The 11,297-nt window shown below is 36.8% G+C and overlaps 1 protein-coding gene across 4 annotated transcripts in view; it reads right to left on the bottom strand.

The window, feature by feature from the left end:
* Window positions 1-272: 272 nt before the first annotated feature.
* C2H2orf42 (chromosome 2 C2orf42 homolog) overlaps window positions 273-11,297 on the bottom strand; it is a 28,213-nt gene continuing 17,188 nt past the window's right edge. For 3 of the 4 annotated variants that reach the window (XM_019718590.3, XM_074332119.2, XM_088796109.1), the window contains 4 exons: window positions 10,713-10,820; window positions 9,322-9,422; window positions 7,229-7,391; window positions 273-954 (listed from right to left, as the gene is read on the bottom strand). In XM_019718590.3, the coding sequence (XP_019574149.2) occupies window positions 746-954; window positions 7,229-7,391; window positions 9,322-9,422; window positions 10,713-10,820 (581 nt within the window). In that variant the 3' untranslated portion in view covers window positions 273-745. The remainder of the gene's footprint in view (window positions 955-7,228; window positions 7,392-9,321; window positions 9,423-10,712; window positions 10,821-11,297) is intronic. The other variant, XM_019718603.3, reaches the window with a different exon arrangement.

Raw genomic sequence — 11,297 nt, 5'->3', positions numbered from 1 at the left:
CTCCCTGAAAGCAGGTTCCCACTTCTGTGTCTTTCAGTATCTCCATTCTGTGGTCAATGAACTCAGAAGTAGGAATTTAATTTTACCAGATGTTAAACTTTTTGGAGAATAAGAAAGGAAATAAATATCCAGTGAATAATCAATTACAAGCATTAGGTTGACTTGTCAATATTCCCTTGACACCTGGATCTCTTTTTCCTATTTCATTATCACCTAAATCCCGCCCCCTCCAAAAAAAAATTATAATTTTATAATCAGGCCAACATGAGATATAATTTGGAAAAATTAGTGACACTGTGCTTTATTTGATAACAGAATAAAAGGGCATGACTGGAACTCTGCCAGGATGGTCTTTTAACATTTTTCCCTAACCAGGGTGTTGTTAATTTTCCAACATTGTTAGTGTAAGGCGGGGTACTACTAACTAGAGAATTAGAAAAAGGTTGAAACAAATTCTAAAGGTGAGTCCTTTAAAAGGAAAATGAGCTGGTTTTCTTTTTGTTCCTTTAAAAACTCTAACCAGAAATACCACCCCATTTATAATGAAGACTACACAGCAGCACCAAAAAGCCCATTTACAAGAAGAGTTTTTCTTCAACAGAATCCACTTGAACGCGTTGAGAAATTGCATCTTAGCTAAAAGCAGTTCAGTAAGGAACAGGGCCATCTAAGTACCTAACTAGTATTTAAAGTTGTCAAGGGGTGAGGTTGTGCAAATTTAGCAACAAAAGGCTTTTGTTTTGCCTCAAGGGAAAGTGATGGTGGTTAGAGGAGCCAGTTCCAAGGACTGGTCCAAGGGGGGCCGCTGGTCTTGGTACTCCGCCACATGCCCATTCCGGTGGTGACCGTACTCAAACTTGATCCGCAGCTCACCAATCTTGGACTGGGGAAGGATATCTGGGATCCACTCAATGATGAAAGGTGTTGGTTCCTTTTGATCTGGTGAAGTGTTGCCTGAAGACCAAAAAAAACAAAAAAGTAACACTGATTAGTACAATTCAAAAATTTGAGTCTGGGGCTGGCTAGGTGGCTCAGGTGGTTGGAGCGCCATGCGACCGGTGGCCAGTGTGAGTGGCTTGCAGCCAATGTGAGCTGTCGTGGGCTGCCGTGGGCTACCGTGTGCTGCCATGAGCGGCTGGTGGCCAGTGTGAGTGGCCGGCAGCCGGCAAGAGCTGCCGTGAGCTGCTGTGAGCGGCCCACCGGCGACCGGCGACTGACTGCCTCTGCTGGGTGGAGCGCAAGGCGCATAATACCCACATGGGTCAGGGAGCTGTGTCCTACACAACTAGACTGAGAAACAGCGGCTTGAACCGGAGTGGGGTGGGGGGAGAGACAGAAGAATGGGGAAAAAAAATTTGAATCTGGACAGATCTTACTCTGTACAGGAATAAAAAAGGTAAAGAAAAAGAAGTTAAAAAAAAAAAACAACAAAACTATATGGGAGCAAAAAGGCAGGGAAAAACAATGAGAAGACCAAGGGAAGGGAAAAATGATTACTGCTTGTATCTATCCAAAAGAAAATTTGAGGGAACTGTCTGGCATCCTCAAAGAAGATAAGATCCAGACTTTATGACAATTGGGCCAAAAGAATAATAAGGAGAGCCCAGACTGAGAGGAAAGGACAGCTGTATCAGATTAAAAGGGTGATTTGCAAGAGAAGGTCAAGCAAGTTTCAAGGAAACCATAAAGAAAGAGGATTAAAATCTACGTGGTTCTAAAACATATTACAAATCCTTAATAATCAAAAGTGTGGTACTGGCATATGTCTAGACAGATTAAAAGAACAAAACAGAAAGAGCCAAACAGAATAAAAATTTAGCATAAGGTAAAGTCAGCGTTTTCAATTAGTAAAAAAAATATGTGTTTCTTATAATAAATGGTGTGCATGGACTAGATAACTATCTAGAAGAAAATAAAAGGTGGCAGGCTCTTACCTCATACCTTACATCAAGATAAATTCCAGAGGATCCAAAAAAATTTTCCCCGCTCTGGTAGCCCAGGGCAGCCCACGCCAACCTCCGCTGCTCAGGGCAGCCCAGCTCCAGGGAGAGCTGTTGTTCACGATCTTAGCTGTAGAGGGCGCAGCTCACTGGCCCATGTGGGAATCAAACTGGCGACCTCAGAATTAGGAACACAGCTCTCCAACCACCCGAGCAACCAGGCAGGCCCCAGAGGATCAAAAATTTAAACATGAAAAACTCAGGTGAAAGAATGCTTTTGAGAAATATAAAACACTAGCAGAATTTAAGAATAGGGTATCACCCTCAAAACTATGGAGACAATTAAGCACAGAAAACAGTCCATTTAGCAAAACAGAATACAAAACAAGAAGACAGAAGACCAACTATATCAATTATAAAGAGGATAAATTATTAAAATGGAGAAAAATCAAAACTAGTTATATAATGTTGATAAAAGATTCAAATAAAACAAAGTGTCACAAAAAAAATCAGAAAAATGAAAAACAAAAGAAAGCTGGTATCACTGTTGTAATATTGGACAAAAAAAATTATAGGACAAGTTATTTTTACATTGATAAAGTACTGCTATAGACTGACTGTGTACTCCCCAAATTCATAAATTGAAACCCTAATCCCCAGTGTGATGGTATTTAGAGGTGGGGCCTTTTGGAGGTAGTTAGGTCATGAGGGTGGGGTCCCGAAGAATGAGATGAGTGCCCTTATAAAAGAGACCCTAGAGTGATACTTCGCCTTTTCTGACATGTGATCACACAATGAAAAGATTGCTATCTATGAGCCAGGAAGCAGGCCCTCACCAGACATTGAATCGGCCAGTGCCTTGTTCTTGGACTTCCCATCCTCCAAACTATGAGAAATACATTTCTATTGTTTATAAGCCACCCAGTTTATGGTATTCTTTTTTTTTTTTTTTTTTTAAGGAGGGCACAGTTCACAGTGGCCCATGTGGGAATCGATCTGGCAACCTTGGTGTTATTAGCACCACACTAACCAACTGAACTAACCAGCCACCCCTCAAAAATGAATTTTAAAAATTAACTGAGAATACCATTTTAAAAGCTATAAAAATATAATAATTCTAAAAAACTGTTAGATTTAAAGAGCTAGGAGACATTAAAGACAAAAGCAGAAAATAATTTAAAACAGAAACTTAGAACAACTGATAAATACAAGAACCAGTTCTGGGAAGAGACCATAAAAGAGACAAAATTCTGGTAAGGGGTGTAATTACAGACTTAGAATAGATTTTAAAAGTTATGTGATGGGGGGGGGGAGGTGAGGGTAAGGGGGATCGAATATATGGTGATGGAAGAACTGACTCTGGGTGATGAACACACAATGGGATTTATAGATGATGTAATACAGAATTGTACACCTGAAATCTATGTAATTTTACTAACAATTGTCACCCCAATAAATTTAATTTAAAAAAAAAGTTATGTGATTATCATCTATACCAAAAATTATTAAAATGTACACAGCTGACCATATTTTTCTCCAGATATTTCTCCAACAAAATGGGTTTACTTGGGCATAACAAAGAATTGCAATTTGGGACAGGAAGTCTAATGGCGAACCAGGGGCAAGTCCAGAGAAACAAAGGAGAGGAACACTTTTATGGACTTGAAAGGGGCTGTTGTACTGGAAGCATCCACTGGAGGAGACTGCAAGTTCCAAGTATGGTGACTTTTCACTGTGAGTCGTGGTAGTCTCCCATTGGCTGTACTGGGCAAGGAGGAAGCTTTTCTTCCTCCTGCTGAGGTCATAAAGTAGTACTACTTCCTGTCAGAGATGCAAAGTCCATCTCTTTCTGTTGGGGTCAGTAGTGTACACTAAGTAGTGTACATCCATTTAAAATGAAATTTATTAATTTCTACAACATAATTTAAATTTTGGATGTAAATAGATGAATTCCGGGAAAAATATAAATTATCAAAACTGACAAATGAAAAGATACAAACCATAAATTCAAATGAAAATCAGAAGATACTGAACAGATTTTAGAGAATTACCTGCAAGAAAGGGTTAGGTCCAGAGAATACATTCTTTCAAACATTCATGGAATGGACATTTTCCTAAGCTACTTAATTTGATCCAAAGCTTTCCAAAGTAATTTTCTATATAACTAATACCAAAACCCAAAAAAGATAGCCTCAAAAAAAAAAAAAAAAAAAAAAAATAGACAGCTATCATTATAAATAATAAAAAAACCTTAAATAAAACATTGGCAAATACAACCTATATATATAAAAGGAAAAAAGATCAAGTAGGATTTATTCCAGAAATAAAAGACTATTTTTTATATGATTATTTTTAACACAATTTGTTTTATAAGATTATTTTTCATATAATTTGTTGCATGCGGGTCAAAGGATGATAAAAAGGCATTTCATAAAATTTAATTTTAGTTCCTAATTAAATGCTTAATAAACTTTTAATAAACTAAGACTATATGTTGTTACAATAAAAAAAAAAGTTATCTGGAAACAATCACCAATAGCCTACTATTTCATAGTGAAACACAGAGCAGCTTTTCCCAGAAAAATATTCTGAGATGATAATGGTATTCCCCTGAAAAGTTTTCACTGGTCAAGCAAGTTTGGGAAAACTTAGAATGAATAAAGTTCAACAGGTATTTTTATTTCAGGATCTTTTTAATATGCAAATTTATAGAATGAATTTCTAAGAGAGAGAAGTTATATTCTAAGACACTACTCCCTACTGTCTCTCTACTCCAATTCTTAACATTTTCTGAGATCTGAGTGTATCTTAAAACCAGGGCAGTTTTCATATGGCAGTTTCTTTTTCCACCAAAAAACTTATTACTAAATTGACTGAGCATTTTAAAATCGAGGGTCTTAGAATCAAAGAAATATGATATGTAGCATTTCTCAAATGCTACACTTATTTGACCATGGAATGCTTTGTTCACAGAATACTTACCACCATCTCTTCTTCTTCCAGACAAACGTAGAAAATGCTACATTGGAGGAGTTTGGGTATAGTCTAAAATGATACTCTAGCTTTACTATTATTTATTGTTGCTCTTGAAATACTAGCTAATTTAACAAGAATAAAAAACAATATATAAACATTTGATAGGAAAGAAAATAACAATTATTTTTCAGGTGATATAACTGATTTCCCAGAAAACACAGGGAAACACCTGTTATCACTAGTAGAAGTTCACTAAGGGGGCCAACTTGATAGTAAGTATACTGCATCAAGAGCTTTCCATACATGGGCAATAAGAAGTTAGAAACATGATAAACATCCTATTCAAAAGAGCAGGAAAAAATAGACGTAGAAATATAGTCACAAGAATTTCACAAAATAATTATACATTCTAAATTTCTCCAAAAAGAGAAAGTACACCACTAGAGAAATGAAAGAGGCCTGCTAGATAGATCACAAAGCTAAGGTACTTAAAAGTACGGCTGGCATTTATTCATTCTTCATTCAACAAGTGTTTATTGAGTGCCTATGATGGACCAGGCACTGTGCTATCTTGGGGCACAGTGATGAACAAGAGTGATATAGTTCACTGCCCTGGAAGAGAGGTTGTGGTCTAGTCAGTGAAAAGAAAGGTTGCGTGTTAGATGGCTAGAAGTGTAGGCTCTGGAGTTCACAACTGCCTGAGGTTGAAGTCCAGCCCCACCACTTACTAGCTGTGTAACTGAGCAAGTAGACTGCACCTATCTTCACCTCAGTTTATTCATCTGTAAATAGGGTTCACAGAATCTACCTGTTGATGAATTAATACATTGTAAATCGCCTGATACCTGGCACAGAGTAGGTGCTCACTGAGTGCTAATAGTTACAGTTGTCATTATTATTATTAAGTTATTATACAAATACTTCAGTATTTGTATAATACAAAAATAATATATTTTTATTTAATATAATATTGTAAAAACAAAATATTTTATTAAAAAATAACAAAGAAAAAGCAATTCATCAAATATAAAAGACTAATATGAAAAGTTCACTCTCATAATATTGAAGATAATGCAAATTAAAGGAGTGACATAATGTTTTTTGCCTATCAAATTAACAAAGATTAAAGCCAAAAAACTTTTTTCATACATGGCTAGCAGAGTAAATTACATAAATATTACAATCTTTCTGGAGAGCAGTGTGACAAAAACAATCAAAGCCCTAAAAATATATATAACCTTTGACCTCCAATTTTACGTTTAGGAATTTATCCCAAAGAATATCCTAAATAAGTTAGGAGATAATTAAAGACATAATAGTTTTATCTAAAAGGAAGTTAATTCTAAAAGGAAGCACTGTTTATGAAAGCAAAAAGTTTGAAACAACCTAGAGGATTGACTAGAGTGAGGTACTGTAATGAATGAATTTTATGCAGCTGTTAAAAATGTTGTATTCACAATAGCCAAAAGGTAGAAGCAACCCAAGTGTCCATCGACAGATGAATGGATAAACAAAATGTGGTATATACATATAATGGAATATTATTCAGCCTTAAAAAGAAAGAGATTTTCACACATGCTACAACATGGATATTGAAGACATTATGCTACGTGAAATAACTAAAAGGACAAATATTGTATGATTCTGCTTACATGAGGTACCCAGAGTAGCAAATTAAAAGAGACATTGAGTAGAATGGTAGTTGACAGGGGCTACCTCGGAGGAAGTGGAATGTTTAATGGGTATTGTCAAGTTTCAGTTGAGAAGGATGAAAAAGTTCTAGATATGGATGGTGGTGATGGCTGCACAACAGTGTGGATGCACTTAATGCCAGAGAACTTAAAAATGGTTAAAATGATACATTTTATATTATGTATATTTTATAAGAATAAAAACGTTTAAAAATAAAGTTGAAGATAGACATGGAAAGCTGTTCATGATATATCTTTAAGGGAAAGAAAGCTGAGGGAGGAGCCCATGTTTTAGAAACTCTTCATGCACAGAAGAGCGTGAAAGGGTATACACCAAAATCTTAATGGTGATGTTGTCTGTGGTGGGTGGGATTACAGGTCGTTTTAATTTTTCATCTTTGTGAACTCTATGATTTCTCTATAATAAACATGCATTACTTCTAGAAGGTTATTTTCAAAGCATTGGCTCAAATGAAACAAAACACTTTATTTCATAATTACCTTTATAAGATAACAAACGTGCCTTCTTTGTTTAAGGTCAAGATCCAAAGTCTAGGACAACGTATTGCACATGGGTGACCCTCACAGGAAGATGCGCTATTGAAACCACCAATCACTTACCAACTTTGAGAAAAGTTTTTAGTTCCAAGGGTCGCAGCACTGGTTGCTTTTCTATACGACCGTAGGTTTCTGCTATGCTCTCTACTTCCACTTTGGGGCATTTAAACAGCTCGTAAGTCCCATCCCGGTTCTGGATAAAACTACGGGTAATTTCCAAGGGCATCTAGACATGGAGACAATACCAAGAAAGGTGAAAAAGGAAAAACTTTCAAAGTAGACAAACACTTGGATGAGAATAGATCTTTCACACATGCATTCTTCCTTATTAATAAGCACATTCAAATTAATTAAAACTTCCCCTTTTATTTCCAAGTAAATTCTGTTAACGAATTTGCTTTTTCTCCCTTACATCATTCATGGCTTTCCTTTTTTTCTCTGTAACTTTAATTTGAACCCCAGCCAAACCATACTGAACTGAACCCCTAACATCTTCATGGCTATACGACTGCTACTGGCATAGACCTGCTCTAAAATTGGTTTTATTCCTGCCCCTACTGCTCTGCTAGAAGCGTTCTTCTACTAAAAACACCTACAGCGGACCTCACATCCTGAGTGCTTCACACCATTCTTGGGACTGAGCCAGAGAGAACTTGAACTGAGTTTTGTGTTTGCCACTAAACAGCAAGGTGAGCTTCTCGTAGCCTGTTTCTCATCTGCAAATACAGTAATACCAATGCGTGAATGAGGTAATACAAGTAAATAATGCCCAAGAGACAGAAGTTCCATGATTATTAGCTCTCTTCCCTCACTTGACTTTGCTCTGGGTTGCTCACTGCCTTTCTAAATACCACTTGTTCCAAGCTAGAAGCTGCCTGTGTGATATTCTGCATTTAAAGAAGTTCCTCAAAGTTTTTAGTGCTAATATAGGCTTTTTCTAAGGCTCACATGTAAGTTCTATAGCTACCATTGAATTTATTCTTTTGCTGGACATACTACCAATGCCTTGAAGTTAAGCTAATCTTAATACATCAAATTACACATGCTAAATTTTCTACCATGTTCCATTATTGTAAGAAGGGAAAATCCTCAAATTTTCAGGATCGACTTAAAGAATGTTTAAAAATATCTAATATTTCTCCTGTGAAAAAGAACACAAATTAATTAAGGGTCATTACTCTAATGAGAACTAAATTTCAGTTTGGGGAGGAGTGTTTAATTGTACTGGACCCACTGACTTCACAAACAGTATATCATCTCAAATTATTTAAATATGAAGTGTGATCACAAAATATGGTGAATGTTTAAATAAAAACAATTTATTACAGTAAAAGACACGTTGCCATTAATCCCCCTCAAAATACTCCCACTCACTTTGAATACACTTATCCCATCATTCTTGCCACTCTCTGAAGCAGTTCTGGAAGTCCTCTTTCATGAGTGTCTTTAGTTGCACTGTTGTGGCTGTCTCGATGTCCTGAATCCATTCAACATGTTTTCCTTTCATGTTCTTTCTGACTTTGGGGGCGAGCCAGAAATTGCATGGTGCCAGATCCGGTGAATAAAGTGGATGAGGACACACCGTAATGTTTTTGTTTGACGGAAATTGCCGTACCAGAAGCAAAGTGTGACACAGAGCTGTCATGATGGAGGATAAAGTAAAGACACTCACGAAACAGGACTTCCAGAACTGCTTCAGAAAGTGGAAAGAACGATGGGACAAGCGTGTTCGAAGTGAGGCGAAGTATTTTGAGGGGGATTAATGGCAATGTGTCTTTTACTGAAATAAATTTTTAAAAATTTAAACATTCACCATAGTTTTTGATCACACCTCATACTTACTAGCTGCCTGCCAGTTAATCTAGGGCTCACCATAGGTAATAGGGGATCATTATTTAATTGACAAGAAAAATCATTCCTGCTTTCTGATCCCAAAGACAAAGAAAAAGGATACTCTAATTTAAGATACTTTTTCAAGCTATAGGGAATACCCACTGTAATCAGAGTCAGCAGTATAAAGCCATGAATATTTCTGAATAATCTTAGTATTGAAAAAAAGGAATTCTCTTCGGTATCTATAATTCAAGGAACTGGTGCAAACATACTTCCCACACTTGTTTTCCTCTCTTCCCACTATTATAGAAATGAACTCTTACCTCAGGGGTATCTAAGATTTGTTTAACTTGCAGGATACTAGTGATATGCCAGGTATACTTGGAAAAGGTTCCCAGTGGCAAGGCATCTTTTCGAACAAAAGCTTCAATGTAAAAAAGAGGACAAAATCAGCCTATCAAAAAATAACATTCTTTCACTATTTGTTACCCAGTTTCTAGAGAGTTCAGTGTAGTGCTTATTCTTTCCTTATAAAATCTTAGCACATTTAAAAAAGAAATTCTAGTCAAAAATATAATAGGGTTTGGCAGAAATGTGACAAATTAAATAATAAGAATTTATGCTATATAGTCTCTGATGCTTCTTTGAGATGCTACTTATTTTTTGTACCTTACAAATTTGTTTCTTTGTTTGGTAAAGCTACACACACAGGACTCCATTATAAAACAGCTTCTTACAACCTCTTACAACTTTAGATATATCAGAGGTGAAATCATAGTCCTTAAAATAATTACATGTGGTTTATGCCTGCTAACATGGTTGCTAATCCATTGCCCTGCCTGCAGGATTATAAAGTGCTTCCACTGAAAGCCTGCAAAACTAGTTAAGGGATGGGTTAAAATTAATGTAGTAGGCCTAAAGTTTAAACAGGAATAAAGAATCAACGCTGCCTCAGAAGCCAGATAAATAAGCTGTGAAGACAAAGATTTTCATAGCCCTAAACATAGTGATTCACAGCTTGCACTATTCAAAAATAGAATTAAACCTCCAACAGTACCATTGTGCTATTGTATCGTCAAATAACAACTTACTGAAGAAACAGCATTGACTTCTAGCTGTAGTTACTCGTGTGCTATTTGGTACCGAGCAATCCTTTCTTCCTCCTTTTTCTTCCTTATTTCCTTGTACTACCTAATAAGTATTTTGAGATCTCTAGTAGAAAGATGTTATATAAAATCCAAGAAATAAGTATCAAAATAATATAATGATAGAGTGTTGCAAGCCTATGAATTACTCTAAAAATAAAATCTTCCTTCATCAAAAATTGGGAATTATGAAAAATAAGTTTTAGTTTTTGACACATACTGTAATAGGCTTCCAAGAAGCCAGCCCACGTAACGACTGGAGCCTGCAATGCTTTTGTTGAAATTGGTGCACAGCTAGACAATATCAAACTTCTTGGTGGACAGCTTCATTGCATTTCATTGTTGCTCTTATAAGTCTGCACTTTCTGAATTGTTCCATTCACTTACTCTGGAGTAAGGATGGGGCCTTTGAAGAGTGTGAGCGTTGTTCCAAAGCTGATTGACTCAGGCTTCATGCTCTCAGCACGTGACTAGAAGTCCTAAGCCTGAAAAGTCCACACAAAATTTCCAAGCCCAATTCTCTAAGATCAAGACATCTGTCGCTATTCCTGATGAGAAAAATCCCATACCTGTGGTGGAGTTGGGAAGCCGTTTTTTTGTACTTCCTATAGATATTCTCTGTTGCAGGGCATCAAAAAAGGACTGAGGAATGTGGAACACCAGAGGCTCTGGTTTGCCTTTAGGAAATAAGAAGAAACTCATTTAAAGAAACTCAGTGGACTTTCTGATGTGTCGGGACAGGTGAAAGAAATGGAACTGAGGGACAGCAGAGACTACAATTACCACTGAGATGGCTTTCATACAGAGGCAAAAGGGACGCTTTGATGGACCTTCATGAGTCAAGCACTGTCATCAGCCCTGCTCTTTTTTTTAAGCTCTACTCTTGATCCCTTAAGATCGTAAAAAGTATAGCGGAGCCTTGTCATTCACCAAGGATAACTTTTCAAATCCTCAATTTTGTAAACACCAACACAACACAGACTTTTCCCTTGAAAGTTTATATGAAATGACATGAGAACAATGAGGCTGAGTTGAGACGGCAAACTTGATTCACTCCCTCTTACTATCCCCGGGCACTTGCTGTCTGCATTTGCGTCTAAGTGAAGTAACTGCACGCTCTTCTCTCAGATGGTCAGGACCCTGAGTGCCAGAGA

This window comes from Rhinolophus sinicus, chromosome 2 (assembly GCF_057876585.1).
Source record: "Rhinolophus sinicus isolate RSI-liver-muscle chromosome 2, RSI-T2T, whole genome shotgun sequence".
NCBI lineage: Eukaryota > Metazoa > Chordata > Mammalia > Chiroptera > Rhinolophidae > Rhinolophus > Rhinolophus sinicus.
Note: the sequence above shows the minus strand (reverse complement) of the source record. Positions and strands in the feature narration are given on the sequence as shown.